Genomic DNA, 24,201 nt, shown 5'->3' with positions numbered 1-24,201 from the left:
GTTGTGTTGGTGCTTGCTGGGGTGGGCCCCTGCTCTCTGACGGGAAGCCCCAGAGCCCTTCCCAAGGCAGAGGATCCATGCTGGGAACCCGCTTTGTACCTTCCCCTGAGCCAGCAGCGCTTTTCCAAGACGATGTAACTGTATTAGGAAAATGAAGTGGAGAACAGCCCAGCCCAGCTCCTGCAGTAATTGCCTCTCCAGGGCATTGAGTGCTGTCGGAACGCTGCATGCAGCTGCACTGGCAGAAATAAAAAGAGGGAAGGGATCCCCCCTATCTATTTCTTTTCCCCAAAGACTTTTTCCTTTTAAAACCTCTTTGCCTACAGATGCAGCTAATAAAGCTGTGTTACAGTGTGTGCTACCCCGGGCTATGCACAGGTGGGAGAGCAGGAAAGGCCAGCCAGAGAAATCTGGGGCTGGGGGCAGCTGGAGCATCCCCTGCATCCCCCATGGGCTTGTGTGTGGACCCCTACATGTGCAGGGGCTGGTTCTAAGCCCAGACCCACTGGATGTGCCATCCCAGCTGCACACCTGGTGGTTTTTCATGGGCAGTCTCACCTGCAGACCCATGGATGGGCTGTGGGTGATGCCTGTGACCAGAGCAGCATGGGAGGGATGGGCAGAGAGACCCAGGAATCGGTGAGGCCATCGCTCCTGCTTGTCCCCTCCTGCTCCTTGGACAGCCTGAACCCATCCACAGCTTTGTCCCAGGAGAACAAAGCCCCAAACCTTTCCGCTGGGGTTGAGAGACTGCAGACCCCAGCCTTGCTTCGTGGGGTGTTGGGGAAGAGGAAACAGCTTTGGCCTCATCAAGGGGCCCCTCTCTGCGGGGGGGAGGCTGCTTTCTGTGCCTGAATTAATCATGTTCTGCAACCTTCCAGGAGGGAGAGACGCAGCCGGCTTTGATGGGGCTAATTAAAGCGAGTCAGCGCCGGGAGAGGCTGCGGCGGGGCCGAGGAACCGGCTTTTGTCTGCAGCGCCTGGCCCCGGCGGGTCCGTGGTGTTGTGCAGCTGGGAAACAGGTGGCAGAGGAGGGGAGTGGGTGCCAAAGGGGACAAGTGCCCACTGCAGGCCTGTGCCTAAGCCTCAGGGCTCTCAGGGCTGAGCCATCCACTCTGGAAAGGATAGGTAAAAGGAGGCAAGGATCCTCCTCTCTGGGTCAGGGGATGGTGGGATCAGGACACTGTCCCTGTGGCTGGCTTGGCTCACACTAAAGGAGACAAAGCATGGCAGAGGTGGCTCCTGAGGGCCAGTGTTCCAAGCACATTCCTTGTTCCATCCATAGGGTTGGCCAGCCCAGACCCCATTCCCTGCGAATGGTTTGGGGGCAGCCACCCCCATTGCGGGCTCGTACCACAACAGCTGTGAGGGCCAGGTCTCCCTTCAGCAGGAAAGACAGTCCAGGCCCTCAGCCATGTGTCCCTGTCCTCGGCACCGCTGCTGCTACCCTAAGTGGCAGGAAACATTAACATGCACGGGAGCACAGCAACAGGCCCCATGTTAATTTTATGGGGAGTCTGCAAGGAGCGGCTGGGGCTGGGTGTGCGGTCTTGGCACAGGCACAGCCTCCCTCCTCCGGCAGCACCGGGGAGGCATTTCCACCACACGTTTAAAGAGAGGCACTGGATTATTGGTAATAGCTCAGGATCCCCAGAGAGCCCTTCAGGCCATCTGCCAGCCCGCCCAGCCCATGGCACCTGCCCACACACTCCTGATGGGATGGCAGAGCCCCCAGTGCTGCTAATTACCCTGCAGCTGGTGCTCCATCCCTGGGATCCCGGGTACAGGGAAGCCATGCGTGTGGCCCAGCAGGAAAACAAAGCAGGCCCAGTTATGTGGGACTGGGAAAGGCACGGTGGGCCCTGCCTGCTTTCTCTTCCCTGGCACAAGCAGAGACACCCCAAAAACACTGTTGCTGGGGGACTGGAGAGCCAGTGACCCTCATTCCACCCAGGCTGCATAGCATCAGCCTTTCCCAGTCAAATTTTCCCACCACTCTGGATTATTTTGGATTGCTTCCTAATACCCCTCTGCACACTGACTGCTGTAGACCAGTGCCTTGTCCCCAGCGCCTGCCAGAGTGATAAAGGGACAGTCAGGCCAGAGAGCTCCGTGCCCCCCTGCCTCAGCCTGGCAGGGGGGGTGTCTGTGTACAAAAGCATTTCCCAGCCCTGGACTCTCGGTGGTAAATCGTCTTTAATGGCACTCCTTCCTCAACACAGTTTGCTCACTGCAAATATATCTTTCTCCATGTAGAGGTTTCCCCCCAGTCCTGCAGGGACTCAAGGCACAGCCCAGCAACACGCTGACAAAGCAACAACAGCCCCTTCCCGCAGACTCCTGAGCAACCTCATGCCCTAATCCACGGGAGTATTTCTCGTGCTCACGTACAGCAGCTGCTCAGCAGCTGTAACCTCCACCAGGCTCAGCCTTTCATCCTGGAAACGCTTCTTCCAGCTTATTTAAAGCGACAAAAAGGGATGAGGATGATTTTTCCATCTAACGGGTTTATTTTCTAATCCAGACATACAGGGCCAGTGCTGAGTTGTGGGAGGGACATCTGCCTTCCCCAGGGCAGTGCCTTGGGAAGACCCAGAGCTCCCCCTTTCTCCCCTTCCTCCCCTTTCCCTTTATCCCCTCCCTCCCACGGTGTCACCCCTGTGTCCGTCTAGGACCGTTTGGAGACAGCAGAGCACAGCCATACATCTCACCCCAAGCGTGGTTTCATCAAAGGGAGAGGTACCTGTGTGTCAGAACTGTGGGTGTGAGGCCATTCAAGGTTGTTTCCTGGGATCCTACAATAAATATAGAGCGTGGCTGGGTGATGTAGTGATGGAGAGGGACACATGGCCCTTCACGGCAGTGGGAAGAATTAGCTGCAAAGCCTTGGAAATGGAAACACAGGGCAGAGGACACTCCCCGGCATCCAAGGGGACACTGGAAGCCCTGGAATAAAGCCCAACCCAGGCAACTGTACTGGATCTAAAAGTGACTTTCCTCTATGTCGGGCTGTCTGGAGGGATTTGTCCCCGCCTGGGAATGTTTGAAGTGGGTAATTTACAGAATGGGTTGAAAACTGGTGGCAGTTCATAACAGCACCTTTTGTGGGTGTGCATTTTCCAATGGGATAATTATTTCCCTTTCCCAGCACCCCGCTCATACCCATTTCTCTTTCCACAGAACATTGTGCTTTAATGACGCTTCATGTTTAATTCCCGAGATGCAATTTTGCCTTCCTGCCACAGGCAACGGCCCTGGGATCAGCACAAAGGTCGGCGCAGGGACACCCTGGCGGCAGCACTGTCGGGCCACCAAATTCCCCCGTGGCACTGGGAATCATCCGCTCTCCTCTGTACAGAGCACCATGATTTTTGAGGAGGCTGTTCTGGGGTTGCTGGTGGTAGTGGGATGCTCAGCACAGTGCAGGTGTGTGTCCTGGCCTTCCTCTTGCTGTGTGGAACAGTGCTGGTGGGGTGTGAGGGATAGGGGGTGGGGTGGGGCTGGCCCCCACTGCACGGGCGGTGGGCGTTCTTGCTGCCTCCTCCTCTTCTGCCTGGAGCAGTGCAAGCACCAGCTCTGTGCCACAGAGTTTTACAGGAAACTGTTGCTAGGAAAGGTCACTGATGGCAGAAACTGAGGAGATCCACTGGGAAGAGGAGCAGCCAGGTCCTGGCTGTGAGAAGGAGCTCAGCCTCACGTTCAGCCCAGACTGCAACCGGCCACGGTGTGGAAATCCCATGGGTGCCTTGATGGTGCTGCTGCCATGATTCTGGTGGCAGGACCCTGTCCAGGAAGGTGCTGGGGAGGCGATGAGGGGTCTGAAGGCCACATTGTCCCAGTGCTGGTGGTGGGGAACAGCCCAGGCCAGTGGTGTATCCCAAAGCCGCATCACTCTGGTGCTGCCGGATGGGAGCCCCATCCGAAAAGGGTTCGAGGAGGCGAGGGTGGTGGCTGAAGGCTGGCACGGGCCAAGTCTCACCAGGTGGTATCGGTGTTCGGGTGAGGCAAGGGGACTCCCGCTTCTGCCGGCAGCAGGGTGTCCCCGGGGCGTGCACGGCTAGGAGCCGGGCCCCTCGGGGGGCTGGGGCGGGGGGCTCAGCTGGCTCTCCAGCAGCGCCCGCGTCCCGTCAGCGGACACCCTCCGGAGCCGCAGCCGCACCGAGCCGTAGGTGCCACCGGTGCGGCGGGCGGCCCGGGCGCGGCGGCGGGCGGCGGCGGCGGCCAGCAGCAGGGCGGCGAGCAGGAGCCCGCCGAGGGCCAGCAGCGCCAGCCCGGCCACGGTGCAGCGGTCGAGGCGGGCGCGGAGCCGGGCTGCCCGCGCCTCCAGCCGCTCCATCTGCCGCGCCGGCACGGCGGGGTCGGGCCGCGCCGCCCGCGGAACGGCCCCCGCCAGCACCACCAGCGCCGCGCCGCCCAGGGCGCAGCCCAGCGCCAGCGCCAGCCCCGGGCCCGCCGGCACCGGCCCCCCCGCGCCCGCACCAGCCCCCGCACCCGCCGCACCCGCCGCCGCCTCGCCCGGGCTCCGCAGCTCTGCCACCCGCGGGGACGCCATGGAACCGCCGCCGGCCTGCGCGGCCAGAGGTGAGGGGCCGGACCGGGATGGGATATTCCCGCGGACAGGAGACGGGATGCTCGCCCAAACCCGAGATGACCCCTGGGAGCGGGATGCTCTCTGTCCCCAGAGCCGCTGCCCCAAACCGGGTTGCCAACCTCACCCCGCAGGTCCCCGAACTGGGCTTCTCCTATTGGGATCCCGCTTACCCGTACCGGGCTACCCTTTGGAGCTGAGTCCCCGCCCGGACTGTCCCCCTTCACCGGAGCCGAGCCCCCAGACTGGAATTCTCCCCTTCCCCGAGTCCCCGCACCGGGCTGCTCCCTTTCCCTGAACCCGGCACCTGCCTCCCCGAACCCGGCTCTTCCCCCTTCCCAAACCGTGCTCCCACTGCGCGACCCACCTCCTCGAACCGAGCTGACACCCCCCGTGGGGACATGTGTCCCTGTGACCCCACCGAGCTGCCCCCCTCCGCACTCGGTTCTCCCGCCGGGCTCTGCCCGCCGGTTCCCCGCTCCCGCACTGGGCTCCGCTCCCGCTTCTCCGCTCGGTCTGCCCGCCCCGCCGGTGCCCGCACCGAGCTGCCTCCCTTCTCCTCCCGGCCCCCCGAGCCGAGATGCCTACCCCCGCCGCCTCCCCGGCTCCCCGGGCAGGTGCCGGTGCCGGTGCCGCCGCGGGGCGGGCGGTGGGTGCCCCGAGCTGCGGTCGCGCACGGCAGCCGCACGCACACGCACACACACACACACGTACGGGGGGCACACACATGAAACACCCGGCTGCACACCGGCACCTCCTGCTCACATACCCCGTGCAAAGGGACCCCTCCGTGCACCCCCCAACAGCGCCAGAACCCTCCGTGGGCACCGCGGGGGGCTGCGTGGGGAGGGGCATTGGAGGAGAGGACAGGGCAGAACCGTGGGGTCTGCATGGGGTGTGCCTGGGGGACGGGGACGTGCTCCCCACAGCCACGGGGCACAGCTGGGATGGGGACACTGGGGCTGCAACCTGAGCGTCCCCAGTCTTAAAGGCAGCAGGGAGAGCTTCCACCCGGCCACTGCCCACCCTGAGTCTCCACAAGGTTACAGCCTGTCCCCAAATCCCCAGAGGGAATTGGGGGTTTGACCCGGGTTTACATCAGGTATGAAATGCTCCAAACTGAGACAGCCTGGCCCCCGTGGTCCCACCACAGTCCCACTGCAGTCCCATGGCACAGAGTCCCCCCTTCACACACACACACACGCACACACAATTTATTCAATTTTTCACAGAGAACTCACGTCAGTGCCCACACCCTGCTTCTCCCTGACCTGGCACCGGACCCAGGCCCGTGCCCCGGCAGTGACCTGCTGGCAGCCGCACGCTTCCCCTCGTTTGTTAATAAGACGTGGTCTATTTCCACATTTGGAGCGGTGCCTGGGGATGTGGATGTAAATCCCGAGCGATAGCGGGTGGGCTGCTGACAGCTGCCGGGAAGGTTTGTCCATCACATTGCCATTCCCTTCAACAGCTTCACATGCCTCCAGCATCTCCCACAAGCTCATCCAGTGCTGCTGGCACAGTGCCAGGGACACAGGGATGCATGACCAGCGCCCTGGCCCCCCCCATGCCCTGCACCCTGTCCCGCCCATGTCCTGAACCTTATCCCCCCTCAGTGTGTTCCTCTGCAGCCATGCTGGGCTCCCTGCCAGTCACAGTTGGAGAGCATTGCCCTGTGTGGGGATGTCAGACGGGAGTCTTCTGCCACCTGTGTCATGACAGGCCCAGGGATTTCCTCTGGAGTCTCTGTCAGATGCAGCTAAAAGGGATCAAAAGGGGTCAGAGAGTTTAGGAAGTGCCGCACAAATAAAGAGGTGCATTTGTGTTTTCTGAGGGCTGGACAGGCTCAGCGCCCATCCAAGCTCAGCACCCATCCAGGCACAGTGCCTATCCATGATGCTGACCGGGACTCACCAGACCAACACATGGCACCTCTACTCCCCGAGCTGCAGCAGGGCACAGGGCTGCGGCGTGGGCTAGGAAAACATCACTCCAAGGGTGGTTGATAGCATCACTGTTTCCCATCTCAGGGGCATGGATACACGTGATTTTATTATTTTTTAAGTTTGCAGTGGAAGTTCTGTGTGCCGTGACCCACCTGCTCTCTGCTCCTCCCTCCTCAGTGTGGATGCTCCATCCCTGAAGTGTTGAAGGTCAGGCTGGAGGGTGTTTGGAGCAGCCTGGTCTAAAGGAAGGTGTCCCTGCCGATGGCAAGGGGCTTGGAATGAGATGATCTGTAAGGTCTCTTCCAACCCAAACCATTCCGTGACTCTATGAAACACAGAAGCTTCCCAGCACAATGTCCCTGGGGACTCAGCCAAAAGTGGGCCGAGAAAAAAGCAGAATTAAAAATAAATGTAAGTGCATCCTGACACGTTAACCACATTTAGAGAGGCTTGAGTATCAACCCACTCCACGGGAAGGCAGGAGATGCTTGGAGACAAGTAGGTCATGGGACACAGATTGTCCCGAATCAGCAGGAAAAGATGGATCTGGAGCAGGCGGGCACATTTCTGTGAACAGACGGGCAGGAGGAGATCTGCTGTCTCACCATTGCCAAATTCCATGGGAAGACAGAACCGACGCCAGTTTGCTCCTGAACAGAGTCCTGGTCAAGCCCTCCATTCTGGAGCACCCAAGCCCAGGGATGCAAAGGCTGGGAGCCCTGCCAGAATGGGAATCTGGGTGGCAGAAGCAGAGCTATTCATGCCTTTATACAGTGACAGGGCTGAGCCTGCCATGGGGTCAGGGCTCCATGCTGCCTGGGGGGCTGCTCCTGCACCCCAATCCCACAGCAACGCTCGGAAGGCCACCTGTGATGGATGAGGTGGAGGGACACATCCTGCCAGCATCGCTGTTGGCACTGTGCTGCCCCAGGATCCCACTGCCACTGCTGGATGGGAGCTGGGAGGTGACCCCAGGCCTTTGAAGGGCCCCAGGACAGCCCAAAAACCTTCCCCAGCCTGATCCTGAGGGGCTGAGCGTGAGGCTGAGGGCTGGCAAAGGCCACTCCATCCCCAAGGTGCTGGCACTGAGGGAAGGGAAGGAGACAGAGACAGCCAGGATTTATGCTGCCAGCACAGGAGCAAAGAGAGGAGGGAGACAGCCAAGGTCAGAGAGAGCACTGCCAAAATTCACAATGAAACTGCAGGAGTGCTGGAGGGGAGAGACAGAGGGCTTGGAAAGAAAGGGAAAGGGCAGGGGAGTCTGGGACATGGAGCAGGGTGAGGGAGCCAGATGGGGCTGCCAGGGATGGGCACATGTCACTGCTCAGAAGAAATTATTAACGTGGATGAGAGGGACAGCAAATGGGAGCCTCAGGCAGGCAGAGGAAGACAGCAGGAGCAGGAATGTGATGAAGCTGGATGGGCTGTATACCGGGCTCTGTCCCCCAGCACAGCCCTGTGCAGCACAGCCCGATTTTGGGGCATGCACAGCTGTCTGGTGCCCCCTGGCAGTGCTGACCCCGATCCAGCCCCACCACTGAGGTGAAGGTGAAGCTTCTTTCCTGCCTCCTTAGCATTCAGAGCATCCCATGGCAGAGCGAGCGCCCACAGCCAGCATGGCTCAAGGTGACTCAGAGGTCAGGGAAGAAGCAGCTGGGCAATTCAGGAGCTGGCTCCACACCGTCAAGAGATCCAGCAGTTTGGGAGGACCAGCGGTGCCTGGCACATCACGGCCTCTCCACCTGTCACTGCTGGTCCCTGTGTGACACAGACACAGCACCCCAGTGCTCCCCACAGGGCAGGGGGGGTTCTGATTCTGTAAATTGCTCCCAGGAGCTGTTGCCACTGCCCAGGCAGGCAGGGCTGGACATCAGCCTCGGCACTGGGGAGGTCTGGAGCAGCACAGTGGGCACCAGAGAGCAGCACAGTGGGCACTAGAGAGGGCAATTTCCCTCTCATAGTGTGTGGAACACCCAAGCAGGTTTGGTGCCTTGGCAGGGGCAGTGAATACCTGCTTTGGGGCTCATGGGAGGTTCCTCCATGTCCCCATTGTGGATACATCATTCCAAGGGAGGTTTATAGCAAAAATCCCTCTCCTTCCTCAAACATCTGAGCCCCAGCCCAGTGTTCCCACTCTGCCCAAAGGCAGATGGAAGGACAGAGCCCTGCTTCTCACTATGACCAACTGCAGAGCCACACTGGGAAGAGGCTCAGCACTTTCCTGGTGATAATTAAGATCTCGTTATCTTCAGCTAACACCAGGGAGACAGGGAAAACCACAGGTGCCTTGTGATATGGCAACAGCTGATGCACTGGGCTGTGCCTGGGAGCAGCGGGAGCCTTGCTGTGCTCTGCCTGAATATAAAGCATGGAAAGCACGAAGCAGAGGGTTGCAAACTAATTTTTTCCTGTCTGATGACACTAAAGTGTGCAAACATACTGCCTTCTGCTCTCGGTGGTGGCTGGGGCTGGTGCAGGTGGGTGGCTGCAAACCTTTCCCCTTCTCCCTCTGCACAGAGGTCCTGTCTGAAGATCTGGGTTTTTGGGGAATTTTTGTGTTTGTTGCTTTTGTTTTGTTTTGGTTTGGTTTTTTTCCCCTTTTTTCCCCTCTTTTTCTTCTGCAAATTTCCTTCACAAGGGAGTTTTATCAGACGTGCCTGGAGCCACAGAGGAGCTGCTCACCTGGAGAGAAAGAGATGGATGGGGTGGTGCCTGCAAGCAGGCTCTTAGAATGTCAAGGGTGAAAGGGGTTGGGAGGAGAGGAGGGGAAGTACAAGGAGAGGAGGAGAAGGAGGCAAGATGAGGAGAGGAAGGGGGGCAGGAGAGGAAGGAGAAGGAGGAGAGGGAGACTGCTCCCCTCTCTTAGGAACCTGAAATGCGGGGTGCAGCACCGTGCTCCCGGGGATGTGTGGGCGCTCCCAGGGATGTGTGTGTGCTCCCGGTGAGCCCCAGGAAGGAATGGGGAGTAGTTTCCAGTGGCAGGGCCCTGCGGGGGCTCCAGAGCTGTGCAGGGCCGCGGCGAGGGGACACAAGCCCTGCAGGGCCGCGGCCGGGGCTGCCGCGAACCGGCGGCTCCGAGGACGGTACCGGGACCGCCCTGCGGCGCCTTCCCGCCCTTGGCTGAGCCGCGGCCTGAGGAGGGCCCGCCCGCCCCGCCGAGCCCCCGCGCCCCCTCAGCGCCCGCTAATCCCGCCTGATCCCCGCAGTGCCGAGCTGGGCCCCTTCAGAGCTCGGCTGGGCCCCTCCATCCCTCAGGATCCCGCTAAATCCACCAGCACCACCACCACCCCCCCCAGCCCGACATTCCGGGCACCCTGTCCCCTCAGATCCCACTAAATCTCCTCATCCCCTCAGCGCCCATCTGGGTCACTAAATCCTTCCCCTCCCGTCCCCTCAAGGTCCTGCCAAATCTCCCCCTCACCGTCCCCCTCCCCTCAGGGTCTCACTAAATCCTTTCATTCCCTCAGTGTTCTCAGGGTTCCCCCATCCCCTTGGCACCCAGCTGGGGGTCCCCATCCCCTCATGATTCCACTGAATTCCTCCACCCCCTCAATACCCACCTGGGTACCACATCCCCTCAGATCCCAGTAAATCCTCCCATTCCCTCAATACCTGCCTGGGTTTCCCCCCCCCCCAATCCAGTCAGATCCCATAAATTCCCCCCCCCCCATAGCACCCAACTGGGTCCCCCATTCCCTTAGATCCCATTAAATCCCTAGTCCCACTTGGTGCCCCAGGACCCATTTCCCATTGGGAGGGGGAATTTCCCAAGGGGAATTTCAGCAGGGCTGCCCTGCAACCCTTGGCCAGGCACCATGTTCTACGTCCATTTGCTCATCAACAAGCGGGGGCCGCTGGCCAAAATCTGGCTGGCTGCCCACTGGGAGAAGAAGCTCACCAAGGCACATATCTTTGAGTGCAATTTAGAGGACACCGTGCAAAAGATCATCTCCCCAAAGGTAGGCTGTGCCATGAGGAGCAATCTCCTGCAAAGTCCTGGGGTGGAGGTGTTCGTCTCTCATAGGGAACTCTGTTACTACTGTAACTGTAAAAAAAAAAAAATCCTAACTCCTGAACAACTTTTTTTTTTTTTTTTTTTTTTTTTTTAAATCCTTAAGTTTGCTATAGCTCTGCGAACCTCTGGACACTTACTCCTGGGAGTGGTGCGGATTTACCACAGGAAAGCCAAGTACCTCTTGGCAGACTGCAGCGAAGCTCTGACCAAGATGAAGTCAGCCTTTCGCCCAGGTGTGTTCAGAATATAGCACTTTCCCAGCTGTATCCTTTACAGCTCTCATTTTAAAAATTAATTTTTGGATATTGTTAAATACACGTTATTGATCCCAAAGGCAACTGAACATACTTGTGCCTACCGCTGGTGTTTAGTCTGGCTTAATTTAAATGCTATTTCAAGTTTTTGACTCCCTTAACAGAAGCAGCATCTTAAGTAGGCTTACAAGGAGATGCTTGAATTCAGCCTCCATTGCTGGATAATTAATTTTAATTTCTGATGACACTGACAGCATGTCTAACAGTGTCAGTGCCAGACCTGACAGCATGTTTTGAGCTCTGGCCATGTAGCCAGGGAGAAGGGAGCTGAGATGACTGGGTCCTTATCCAACAGGCTCTATGTTTGTTGTACTTAGGCAACAAATGGGAGGCACTGTTGTCTAAAAAAAGGCTGAGAATGGGGACACTAATGTCTATTGCCAGCTCTAATTGCTTTGTGACCTGGTCTGTTTGCAGAATAGAGAAAAATTACTCTGCATTATTTTCAAAGATATGATTATAGAATCATAGACTCACAGAACTGTTTAGGTTGGAAAAGCCCTCCAAAGATCTAGTCCAACTGTTCCTCCCAGCACTGCCAAGGCCACCACTAAACCGTGTCCCAAGTGCCACATCTGCACGTGTTTTAAATCCCTCCAGGGATGACAACTCCACCACTGCTCTTGGAAATCTGTGCCAGGGCTTTACAACCCATTCAGTGAAGAAACTTTCCTTAATATCCAACTGAAACCCCCCTGGCACATCTTGAGGCTATTTTGGATAGATACTATAGCAGCTTGGAGGGCACCATGCAGCATAAGAACAAGACAAGTGTCACAGCAGAAACAGAGACTAAAACTAGACAGAAGGGGGGAGAAAATCTCAGTGGAAGTGGTAAAATGCTGAAAGAGGCTGTCCGGGGATCCTGTGGGATCTCCATCAGCAGAAATAGTCAAAAGTGATCTGACTGTGAAATGAACTCTATTCTGAGCAAAAGGTTGGGTTTGATGACCTTCAGAAATCCCCTCTCACCCAAATTGTTCCAGGATTCTCTTGATTTCCAAGTACTTGCAGTCTCAGTACATAATTATTTGATGCTGGAGACACAGGAGAGAAAAGGAAACCACAGTGATTCATTTGCAGTGCCATGAAAGACTCTGGGCTAAATGTCAGCTGGGAGAATCTTCCAGGAACTTAAAGCAACTATTCAGAAACACAAGTACTTACGTATTTCAGGTCCTATTGCAGCAGACTCTTCTGTATCTGCCTGTAAAAAATAGATCTTCTAAAAGATGTGGAAAATAAAATTCCACTTTGGAGTGCCTAAGCTTTACCATGCTGTGATTTAGAATGGCAGCAGCCCCTCCTGACAGGTTTATAGGCTTATTATACCTACTTGGGAGAACACTACTTTTATTTTATTGATACTTATTTTGTTATGTTGTCTGTTTCTTTCAGGGCTTCTTGACCTTCCAGAAGAGAACTTTGAGGCTGCTTATCAGTCCGTTACATTACCTGAAGAATTTCATGATTTTGAAACACCACTGCCAGATGTAAAGTAAATGCTTCCCTAGTTTTTATTCATTCTTTTTAGTATTTTCAGAAGTAAAAGCTATCCTTGCTGTTACCTGATCAAGACTCAGATGGGGTTGTTTTGATTTGATAACTGAATTTTCCTAAATTCTGAGCTTTACAAAGCTGCAGGTGCAGTCTTTGTGCTTTGGTAGTTTTCCTCAGTCTTTTAATCAACAGACCTTCACAACGAATTAATGCCTTGAACTTAGACTTCAGGATTTTACATTGTCTGAGTGAAGGATGCAAACAGCTTTCTGATCTCAAGAGAAGAGATAAAAGTTAGTATCAATCCTGGAAGCTCTGGCCAGTAACCCCACAGTTGTACTGTTCCACTGTGTGACTTCATTTCTGCTCCACTGCTCTCCGTGGCCGGGGTGTTTTATCAGCAGGAGTCAGCCTGGCTCCCGAGGAAAAGCCAGCATATTTCTTTGGCTTTTCTAACACAGATCAGCATTAATTCAGTAGAAAACTGAAAAAAAAAAAGCAGGAGGCCAAGTTATGTTTCTGATGGCTCTGATGCCCTGAAGGTCCAGGGTAACAGATTTCCACTGAGGCTTCCTCTGCACCTCCCCATAAATACAGTTTGATGGGATCAGTAAGGGTTTATTATTTCGTAAGTACAGCTGCAATGTAATACCATTTATTCAAGGGCCTTGGTGTGGTAAGTGTGTTCTGTAAAGGTGCCTTTTCTGCCAGCTCAAATAGTTGTCTCATTCGGTTTAAAAGATGTTTCAGGAACAAAATCAAATGAGTCCAAGTTTACTGGCAAAAGAGAGTGGAGAAATATGGGGGTTTGTGATGAAATTCTAGGATTGAAGGATATTTAGAAGCAATTTTCACATTCCAGCTGAATGCTCAATGGGTTTCAATTCACCCTCTATTTTTATAATGTTTTTTTCATCAGTGCCATTGATGTTGCTGAACATTTCACCTTGAATCAGAGCAGAGCTGAAGACATCACACTTACAGAGGATTACGAAAGCAACATACCTCTCTGTGTCAGAAACTTTGGTGAGAGAAGTTGAGAAATTAGAAATATTCCATAAGGGAAACTGTATTTTATGTGAAATTTTGTACAGATCCCTTTCCACGTGTGAAAAAGCTGTGATTTATCATGCATTTGTTCCATGCTTGTTGTGGTTGGTCTGTCATACCATCTTGTGCTTAAAATTTTATGTAAGCAATATAATCTGATATCAGAGTGAGAATCAAACTAAGCATTCTCTGCTTTTGCTGAGCTAGCAGAATTGTTTATTGATTATCCCAACTGAGGTATGGGGTTATCTTGCAATCTTTTAAAAATTATTTGAAAAACCTAGGAAATGGATGAATGTGGGTTTCCAAAGCTCGGGCAGATGAGGCATCAGAAGCTGTGTGTTTCCTCAGAGGAAGAAGCAGATGCACTGAGAAGACAAAGCTTCTTTGAGGGCAGCTTCCTGACGAGCAGCAACAGTCTGGTGACTGATCACAACTCAGCCAGTGCCAGTGGAGACAAGTCTGTGCTGCATGAAGATGTGTTCTGCTTCCAGCATGACCGTTTTGGAGATGAGGAGGATGCTGCAGATATGATTGGTAGGATTTGCAACAGACAAACAGAATCAGTTTCTCTCCAAATATTTTTATTCTTACAGGAAAACAAACAAGACAGCACCAAAGTGGTTGTTTTCAAACATAAATTCTGTGTTATTTGTTGTTTTCATGCTTCATTTGTTTTCTACTTATGACTAAATCTGTGATCACCTAGACATTGCCAAATTGGTTTAAAGGCTATATTTCATTATTTTAGAATTAAAGGCATTAAATTTATGCTTAATGCTTAACAGTTTAACTTCTATTTTCAAAGGTGAAATAATGCAGCATTTTTATCCTTACTGTTGAAATAACAAAGGCAGCAAAGTAGCTTCTACATTGTTATGGCTTAGAATATTTATGTAAACCTTATAGATTTATACCTGTTAACACTATCAAGACCATGTTTTTCAAAGAAAAGGTGGAAATTTCAAACTTAGGACTAACCTTCTCCTTTTTGTGCTGTTGCAGACAGCCCCACCACTGACAGCCATCTGGGGAAGCTGAGCTTGCTTTCTTTGCAGAGAATTAACCTTAAGTAACATCAGGCTGTATCAGGCTATTTCATGACTACCAAGGCTTAGGATGACTAAAACTGTGTGTTTTGTGTTTAAGAAATCCTGTTGAGGGATGAGCAAAATGGCCTAGATAGAGATATTCTGGATATAGAGGAAGCACGTCCTTTGTCACCAGATCTGCCAGAGAACAGCACAACCAGTGAGTTTGCAGAGTCTGCTCCATCTCACACAAACCCTCTGTTCCTGTGTTAATGCCTAAGGTCACACACATTCAGCTTTGTGCAGTATCCTGTGGCTTTTTCCTTTCTTCATTTATTTTGCCTTTCTTTTTTTTTTTTTCTAAACTGCTTCATCCACCTACTTTAGGGTAATTTCATTTGATTTAGGGATTCCAAATTTGTAACCTGACTTTGCTTAGAAACTCTTTTATGTGGCATCCTGTTGGATATGCTGTTGGTCCACCCTGCTGCTCACAGTGTGATCTTCCTTTTGAGGGGGAAGAGAACCCTATAAGGGTGTGCTATAACTGTGAACTTTCCCTATGAGAGCTTAAAAAGTCTTTCCCAACCTAAAAAAATTCTATTTCTGGTTTCATATTTCTGTGACAAATGACACTTAAGTAGTTCATAAAGGTGTTGCTAATCTTTTGGTTTGATGTTGATGAAATAAATTACATTTTGAAAAGTGTTTCTGGGAAATTTTTGTTATCTTAAATCCCTGTTCCCCCATCACGGTGTTGCTTTAAAACTGAGAATTCTGGAACAGCTTTAAAGGCATAGAGTGGCTCTTGCCTCTGCTTGTGCTAGTGCTGGTGCTCCCTGTTCCTTCTCTGTTGATAGAAATGTCCACACCGTCCTGCACTTGCCTGGAACTGCAAACAGATACAGATTGAAACTACACACATTTCCCCCTAAACACTTTTTCTCCAGATCAGTTCTCCTGCCTCTCCCACTGCCTGGTCCTTCTGGGGTCAGCGAAGGGAAACGCGCAGGGCAGGGCACGAGCAGCAGCAGTGCCACTGATTACTGCTCAACATAATTATGAGCTTATAAACAAAGCCACAGTTGTCTAATTGTCACCATTTTCCTCTGATATCACTCTCTGTTGTGCAGTTGAGATGTCAGTCCATCTTGTGAGCTTTCTTGCATTTGGGTTATTTGCTGGGTTTTCTTGCAGTTGAGTCCAACTGTGCAGACACCACCATGAAGGATGTAAGTCACACAATGGACGAGACATTCCTTTTGTTCAAAGAAGAGGGATTTGTGCTTGAGCCAGTCGATGACACAGGTCAGAACTTGATCACTTTCTTGCTGGATGTTTGCATTAACTATGTTTGGTTTCCTTAGTAGTCAAAATATTTGCAAAAGAGATTATTCCCACTCTGCTCCTTCTGTTAGAGTTCCATTTTATGGTAACTATTATACAAAACCAGTGTCAGGTCATTTGTCTGATCTGCCCAAGTCTCTTCTTGCAGTTTATTCCATGCACCAAATCAAGTTTTGTTGCTCTGCTGGCACTGCAAGCCTGGCCTGCTCAGGGGTGGTACTGAAGTTTCACCTGAAGAACTTTTATCACCAGTGATTTTTAATTTTATTACATCAATGACTTTTATGTTTAAAATAATAATCTTAAAACGTTCAGGCCTTTGGAAAATGTTGGTTTGTGAACTTTTAACTCTGATTAAAGATCCAAAAAAAAAAAAAAAAGTATTACATTTCCTCTGTGAGTAAATCTAAATGCTACCTATCACCTTGCTGGCTGTTTGCAAATAAACAAGCTCACGTTGACAGCAATATTTACCACATTGGAATTTTCCAGCCTGCCAGAACAATATTCAGGAAGTTATGACTATATAACCAACCTGTGTCTTCCTTTTGTGCTTACATCTTGATTAAATTGCTAAAGGATTAAACTGACAAATACAGATACGAATTATGAGGTAATGAAACCTGTTGAGTGCACCAGCAGTTTTTGGAACACTTAACTTCCTGATGGATTAAAGACAGCTTATTCAGTCTTGCTGCTATATCATGTGTTCTCATTAAGTCCTCCTGTTCCCAGTTCTTTAGTACAATAGTCATATGTCTTCTGTAATTAAACATATGGGAATTTCCTGTAAGGAGTACAAAGAGTGAAAACTTTATGCAATATTTTGAAGAAAGGGCCTCTGCACTTGTACTTTGATTTTTCAAGTCTGGGTGGTGTTTGGGGGGTCAGCAGCTGGTTTGATTCACGGGGCTGTTGTTTTTTATTTTATTTTTTGTGCCTAATGTCCTGGGAATAGACCTTAAGACTTGGTTTTTATTACTTGCTCTATGTAGCTGTGACCCCGAGGAAAAAAACCAAAAGAAAGAGGAAGTTGCTGGTGGATGTACAGAAGGAGCTCAGCTGCAGTGCCATTTACAACCAGCTCACCAACTGCACAGACATCCTGGCCACGCTGGACCTCGCTCCCCCAACCAAGAAAACGATGATGTGGAAGGAGTGGGGAGGTGTGGATAAACTCCTGTCCCACTCCACACAGCCTGTGGTTCACGCTGACCTGCAAAAGGTAAAGATCAGCTCCCTGTGGGGTTTATGCCACTGAGTAGATTCCAGGACCATTGCAGAGGTGGGATTTGGCTGACAGGGGTTTTGCAGACTCAGTTTGATCCGAATTTCAGTGTCAGGGGAAGCATTGCTCTGCAGTGCAAGTCAGCTGGACACCTGAGGATTATTTGCACACTCACCACTTATTAATTCATCATCTGTAGAGTCACAGCCTTAACCTCCTGCAGTCCAACAAGAAGGGAAAAATTACAAAGACGTGAGAGTTGGCGTTTCATTTCACACACTGGCACCTGACTGATCCTACACTAAGACACAATTTTTTGCATTTCTGTCCATTTCTGTTCTACTTTCTCCTTTGTTTTATTGTTTTCTGGCTTGTTCCCTCTCTGTAATCAATCTGAGACATCTTCGGCCTATATTTACTTTAAATGTGCATCAGACTTAAATATTACCGTTAGAGTATTGCTGATGGATTTGGAAGGGTTCACTGCAGCAGTGCAGCTTCACCACTTAGAGTCCAGCTGCAGAATTACAACTTGCTCTCTAAGAGGATAAAAACTGCAGACATTTCTTTCTTTCATCCTCCCTGGCTTCAAGGGAAAATGATCCAAGCTGCTCCTAAGATCTTTTTTTTTTTTTTTTTTTCTTGGGTTTCTTGGCCATTGTTGAGGTTGCGTATTGTTTTTCTTTCAAAAAAAAAAAAAAAATCAAAACTGCAGATTTTCAGAATGACCTAATTTAAATATTAAAGTTCTGGGTACCGATAGTTAACGTGCAGCTTGTTTTCATACCTTTGTGTTGATGTTTGCAAATGATCTGATGTGATATTCTGAAAGCAAACAAAGAAAAAAATAATTGTTTTCAGTTGTTTGAAAAATGCTTCAAGAGTGTCAGATTTAAGATGAGAGGAGGTAGAGTACAGAGGGTCTCTGAAATAGAAGAAATGCGAAAAGACCAAGATACCACAGGTAATATTTTAATTCTCTTGTGCAGAATTAGCTGTTAGAAACTATTTTCCATTCTACATAATGTTTGAGACACATGCATGGTGTTTGTGTGCAGTAGTCTACAAATCAAAGGCCAAAAAAGTTAAATGTTAAGGGAGTTAAGGGACTGTTGTTATTAAAAAAAAAAAAAGGTTGGTTTGTATGTTTGCTTTTATTGGTCCTTTGCTGTTCTTTTGTTCTTTAGAAATTAAATGAAATGCAAATCTTTTTCTTCCTTGTGGCATGAAGAGATATGTTTAGTGTTACCTTTGGTTCTTCTGACTGTCTCTGAAACTGCAGATTTGGGTGGTGTTATTTGGGGTTTTTTTAATATAATAAAAAAAAAATATTCCCACTTATTGTGAGCTTAATCAAACCGCTCTCCAAATTTTCAAATTCCTGTACATAATTCTATTTCTATCTGGAAGATTTGGTTTTCTTAATATCAGGCAAGAAAAAATGTCATGTTTCACTCTGTGAAAACTAACCTGTGTTTCTGCCTCAGAAATGAATCAACAAACCCACCTCCTGTGAATCCACAAAGGTCAACTTTTAGAAAAGGAAACACTCCCTTGGAAGGTTCTTCTTCCATTCTCCTGTTGGGAAGGATGTTGCTTTAATACTTGCTCATTATGGCTCCTACTCTCAAAGATTGCAAACTAGGGTGTGATATTTGGGTTTCAGTGGTGGTTTTTTTTTAAGGACAGTGACTCACAGTAATTGCCTCTTGAACTCTGGTTTTCTATTAATACAGGGATGCTGCCAGTAGAAGAGCCAAGTTACCTGCAGGAGTCAGCTCATTCTGAGACTGAGAGAAATATTAGAAATGACTCCTTTATGATTATTTCACCACAGAATGCCAGAAATGAAACCAATGGGAACTGTGATGAAACTATAGTGAGCAGTTTTCCTCAATTTTAGAGACCTAAGTGTGTTTATATTGGTTCCACTTTGTGCTAAGGTTCCACCTAAAACACATTAAGAAATTATTAATGTTTGAAAAGGAGGCTAAAGCCAACCAAGAGAACATGAAGTAGCTTGTGTCATAAAAGTTTATTTATAATTACTTTGGTAAATTCTCACAGTGAAGGAATGGTTAATGAAACTGTCTGTTGATAAGTATAGATTACAGTCTAATCACTAAGTATAAATGAAAGCTTAATATTAAATATGAAATATTGTACTGATGAGATAAATATAATAATCTTTATAAAGGATAAAACATTTTGTGTCTCATATTGAGGAAATACTTAAGCAATAACAAATTATCTATCTCTGCCATCTTCACTTAGGGTGAAGGGCATTCTTTAGAGAATGTGAGCCTCATTAAAGTTGAAAAGTGACAAAATTGGACCTAATGGCAGCAGAGAACATGTGCTCTGTGCCTGAACTGTGCCCATATGTGTAGGTTCAGCTGTAGGATAACTCCTACAGCAAGGTCCTTCCCAGTGTCAGGAAAGGCATGGTGGAAATAGCAACTGTTAACTAATTTTGGAGAACTTCATTATAATTAAATCCTCTGAGCAGAGAGCTAAGTAATGAGAATCTCACTGTATGGATAAATGGTCAGCCCTGCTGATTGTCCTTTCCGTGCCCACAGCTGGATGGAGCAGCTTTCTCCGAGAGCTCAAAAACTTCCTTGGGCCAGGAATCTGAAGAACAGCAGGTGGAGGTGCCAAAGGTGTGTGTCCTCAGAGCTGGTGGCCCTGGCTTGTTTCAGAAGAGAACCCTGTTCTCTCTCAGAAAAATTAAAAAAAAAAAAAAAAGAAAGAAAATGTGGTATCAGGAACCAGGGCAGTCAGCTGCCAGCTTCAGAGGTTAAGCCCAAAATCCCATGCCAAATATTTGAACATCCAGTACAAATACTGTCAGAATCCCAGTCCCACAGAGCAGTCCCTTGCTGTGGAGCTGCCTCACTGGAATGCCTTCCATGGTACCTGGCCTGTTGCACCTGAGCTGTCTCTGCAGCAGAAAGCACACAGGTACCCTTCTTCTCTCTGTTCACAAAACCTTGTGTGAGCACTGACGTGTCAGATTCCCTGACTTTGGCCACCCAGATGCTCAGGTTTTCAGTCAAGCTGGAACTCCTGTCCTTTTCATCACAGTGTGTGACTTTTTACAAACACTAACCTTCTGTTTACTTCCTCTCAAGGAGCAAAAAAGGATCAAGAAAGACAGTGAAGAAATAAAATGGAGCAAAAGAACTCTTCAGTTACACAAAACTTTACAGGTACCAGTTCTGGATCTTGTTATTAGACATCAAAACCAGGTGTTGATTTCAGATGGACCGTGTCAGAAAAGCTCCTCCTTCCACACTGTCCATGTCACTGCCCCTCACCTGCAGCAAGTAACTGTGCTTTTCTGGGTATTTATGTCAGGATTTGGGGTGCCTGACGTGGGGTCTCCTCCCACAGCTGCGGGAATCACGAGAATTTTCTGAACATCGTTTTATACGAACGCATTTCAAAGGCTCTGTGCAAATAATAAATACATACTTAAACCTCAGTGTAGCCTTTAAAAAACAAGAGATAAGAACACTTAGTTCTTGCCTGTGAGGTCCCTGTAACCAAAGAACAGGCTGCACATGGATATTTAGTGTTTTCAGACACGAACCACGGTGGAAGTGATCCATTGGTGTCACGGAATTCATTGGAATTGTAGATTTTAGTAACACATGTAGGTACCAGCAATACTGTGGCAATAAAATGTTCAGAGCCATTTCCATAAACACGGATGCCAAGATACCCAGAGAGGTTGTAGACTCCCCACTCCTGGAAGTGTTCAAAGCCAGGTTGGATGTGGGCTTGGAGCAACCTGGTCTAGTGGAAGGTGCCCCTGCCTGGGGCGGGGGAATGAGATGATCTTTAAGGTCCCTTCCAACCCAACCTGTTCTGTTCTTCCATGATTCCACGAAGGCTGGATCCTGTTCGAGGCGTTCAAGCAGAGATATTCCCTCTGGGCAGCTCTCTCTGCTTGGAGCCCGTGGGATCCTGTTTGACCGGTGGGGAAGCTGACCTGACTGATTTCTCATTTCCCTCACGCAGCAACTGAGGACATCAGGCTCGTGCTCCTTCAGTTTTCGGGAGCTCTGTCGGAACAACAACCGGAAAGAAGCCGCAGCCAAGTTTTACATCTTCCTGGTCCTGAAGAAGCAGCTGGTCCTGGAGCTGCGGCAGCGCGAGCCCTTCGCCGACCTCACGGCCACGGCCGGGCCCATGTTTGACAGAATCGTCAGCTCAGCAAAACACACCTGAAGTTACACCTTCTCAGCAAACAGTTTTCCTGGGAAAAGGGTTGAGTGCCTTGTCCAACCATGGGAGCTGAGCAGAGCTCCCTGTCATTTACACCACGCAGCAGTGGCCTGTGCGGGTGTGCTGCCCCGGGTGTTCACTGCTGGGCTTATCTTTAATATTCATGGTTATACGATGAGTTATAGGATGGTTATATGATAGGTTAATAAGATACCACTGACATATATTCTACATAGGAGATTTACATTGTTGGGGATTTTATGGAAGTCCTTAAAGGAATTTTATAAAAGTCCTTGAAGGGATTTTATAGAAGTCCTTCAAAACGTTTCTCATAGACCACTTTTGGAGATTAAATTGTTTTTATGGAGGCTTGTGTCTGTTAATCCTCTCACACCATCAGTAAGAGACATCTGTTAACTCTCCTTAGCAAAAAATTTAGTCTATTTAAAATTATTCCTTTCAAAGAACGTTCAGTATTTGATATTTTAAGACCTAGCAAGGTCCTGTCTCCAGTGTTGCTTTTGTGTGTCCAGAGAGACAGAGGTTACACTGGCCCTAGAAGTGTCCATAAGTTTCAGGAAGAAATTCTATTACCTAGAAGTCCTGCAATTTCAGATTTCAGAGATAGTTTACTTACTAGCACCTTTATTCATGTGTAGATTTACTTTAAAAATGATGTTAACTGAAATATTACTAGTTCCTTGTATTTTTGTCTAATTTAGGATAAATTTTACCCCTTTTACTGTCATTTTCTGAAGCTCTTGGTTTCCAGTTGGCCCCAACAGACACCACAGGAGTGGTTGTGCCCCCGCTCAGGTGCTGTGGGGACACTACTCTCCCTTCATGTGGAATCAATAAAAATTAGATGTTTCCTTCACTTGTTGGTGTTTTTTCTGAAGGATCGAATCCTGTGGGTTCATCTCAGTCAGGGATGTGGTGATTTTACTTAAAATTGGAAAGGATGGGTGATATTGTCACCTGGCTTTTGGGTGTTCACTTCACCTCAGTGACACCCCTGTGTCTCTGGGCCCTCAAACATGTGTGGTTCCTGTCACACAGGGTTCAGGGCAGGTGAGGTTTGGGTTGAGGGTCTGTTTAAGGGAGTAAAAAGGCTTTAAAAAGGGGTGAAGCCCCAGTTTGGGGCAGGAGGATGGCACAGGGTGGCCACTGGCTATGGGGTGTTCCAGCTGGTGTCCTTTTATTTCCACATAGGAATTTTTGATAAAATAAGCAATAAACATTTGCTGCTGTTCTCTGAGGGGTGTAAGAAAAGGGAAAAGTGTCCCTGTTTGGTAAAATACCTCCCCCTTTTCAGCAAAACAAATTCTATTTCCCTTTCTGGGTGAGAACAGGAGCATGGCCCAGGCCAAGACTGGAACCGAGGTGGGTTCATCCTCTCCTTGGGCTGGGCCTGGCAGTTCCAGAGCCAAGGGCTGACCTGAGTGGGAAAAGGAGTTGGTTTTGGTGAAAACCTCTCCCTCTTTCCCCATGGCAGGTCCAGTCCTCTTGGAGCAGTGCTCCCACTCTGAGAGTCTGAGCATCCCAGGAAACCAAGCACTGCAGACTGCAGAGGGAAGGAGGAACTATTTGTCTCCCCCAAAAGCCATCAGGAATGACTCTGCATCTCACAGCAGAGCTGCTGCCTGTGCCACATGGTCAGAGCTGCTCCAGTGGCAGCAGATGTGATAACTCATTAATTTTCCTTTCAAGGATAGAGGCTGTGCACTGGATTCACCAGGAACAAGGGGAACAAAAGGCAGCTGGAGGCGGGCAGGAATAAATGGGAAAGATATATATATATTCACTGAAAACAGTCTGTGTGTCGGGATTAATGAGGTACAAATCATGCAGGAAATAGCGCTGGAGGAAAGACGGGCATGTATTAACCAAACAGGTTTGTCAGAACTCCAGAATAACCGTGGGGGTGTGACAAAGGGAGCTGAGAATGGCTGGGAAGCACAATGGGCCTCAGGTCCGGACCCAAAGCAGGAGCTGATTCTGCTCTGACCGCGGCGACACGGGAACGTTTCCCTCCATGAGTCCGTATGTGGACACACACGCGTCGGATGTTACCTGGGTGTATGTAACACGTGCATCTCATGCTCCTGGTCTCCACAGGGGTGTCCGCAGACGACCTTGGGCGTTCCCGGCCGCGGACACCGGAGCAGTGCCCTCCTGCTCCCCCAACCCACCCACTCGCAGGCTGCAGGACGTGGCGCGGGGGCTCCCGAGATGCTTCCTCATAGAATAATTTGGGAAGGTTAATCTCGACAGCTACCGCAGGAAGCGTGCGGGCAGTGCCATGAGTACCTGGGCTGTGCTGGAGGACGTGCCGTGCCAGCCTCCAGCCTCATCTCCCAAACCCCCGGACCCCAGGAACAGCCCGGGGCAGCAGCTCGCTGTGGCTGATGTTGCTTCTCCACCCCAGCCCCGGCAATTCGCGCTCACCCAGAGCGGACGGAAATAGGGCAGAGAATTCCAGTTATTTATTGATTTTACTTTATGAAAATGCGTCACTAATTTGGGGCAGGGATCTCCTCAGAGCTGGACTTGCTAAAATGAAAATTACGACGCCGATGGGACTCCAGGGGCCAGGTGGCCGCAGAGCGGGGCTGCCCCGTCTCCCCCCCTCCCCTTCCTCCTCCTCCTCCTCCGGGGTTACGCGGGGCGAGGAGCTCAGCGCCACAGGGCGCAGGGCTCACCCGGTCCGCGGGGCTCCGCCGACGGGGAAGGACCCCAAAACCAGCTATTTTCTTTTTTGAGGGGGTTACGCCCCGACAGAGGAGAGTTGCCATAGAAACGGGGGGAAACCCGGCGGGAGGGGAGGCACCCGCGGCGCCGTCGCTTTAAGATCGCAGAGGAGGGAGCAAATTACGCAGCTGCTCGGCTCATCCCTCCCTCCCTTCTTCATCCCTCCCTCCCTCCCCATTCCATCCCTCCCTCCATCCC

General features: G+C 50.4%; 1 protein-coding gene across 3 annotated transcripts; it reads left to right on the top strand.

The window, feature by feature from the left end:
- Nucleotides 1-9,663: 9,663 nt before the first annotated feature.
- RAD21L1 (RAD21 cohesin complex component like 1) lies at nucleotides 9,664-22,099 on the top strand. 3 transcript variants are annotated; one of them, XM_017833145.1, is made up of 13 exons: nucleotides 9,664-10,493; nucleotides 10,653-10,782; nucleotides 12,262-12,361; nucleotides 13,283-13,389; nucleotides 13,765-13,950; nucleotides 14,563-14,664; nucleotides 15,642-15,752; nucleotides 16,787-17,016; nucleotides 17,881-17,983; nucleotides 18,756-18,898; nucleotides 19,602-19,682; nucleotides 20,154-20,231; nucleotides 21,049-22,099. In XM_017833145.1, the coding sequence occupies exons 1-13, from the start codon at nucleotides 10,350-10,352 to the stop codon at nucleotides 21,253-21,255; spliced, it is 1,722 nt and encodes a 573-aa protein (XP_017688634.1). In that variant the 5' UTR covers nucleotides 9,664-10,349; the 3' UTR covers nucleotides 21,256-22,099. The 3 variants fall into 3 exon arrangements, with proteins under 3 accessions (XP_017688634.1, XP_017688635.1, XP_017688633.1); XM_017833144.1 differs by having other exon boundaries at nucleotides 9,665-10,493; nucleotides 21,046-22,099; XM_017833146.1 differs by lacking the exons at nucleotides 17,881-17,983; nucleotides 18,756-18,898 and having other exon boundaries at nucleotides 21,046-22,099.
- Nucleotides 22,100-24,201: the final 2,102 nt, after the last annotated feature.

This window comes from Lepidothrix coronata, unplaced genomic scaffold (genome assembly GCF_001604755.1).
Source record: "Lepidothrix coronata isolate B3197 unplaced genomic scaffold, Lepidothrix_coronata-1.0 Scaffold212, whole genome shotgun sequence".
Taxonomy (NCBI): domain Eukaryota; kingdom Metazoa; phylum Chordata; class Aves; order Passeriformes; family Pipridae; genus Lepidothrix; species Lepidothrix coronata.
The sequence above is the reverse complement of the archived record's forward strand: the minus strand, read 5'-3'. Positions and strand labels throughout refer to the sequence as shown.

Bases quoted from the DNA above. Each gene is read 5' to 3' on its own strand.
- RAD21L1 (XM_017833144.1), top strand. From the start codon at position 10,350: ATGTTCTACGTCCATTTGCTCATCAACAAGCGGGGGCCGCTGGCCAAA. The intron at 13,390-13,764 runs GTGAGAGAAGTT...GTGTTTCCTCAG, and splicing joins TCTCTGTGTCAGAAACTTTG to AGGAAGAAGCAGATGCACTG. The intron at 15,753-16,786 runs GTCAGAACTTGA...TGCTCTATGTAG, and splicing joins TGAGCCAGTCGATGACACAG to CTGTGACCCCGAGGAAAAAA.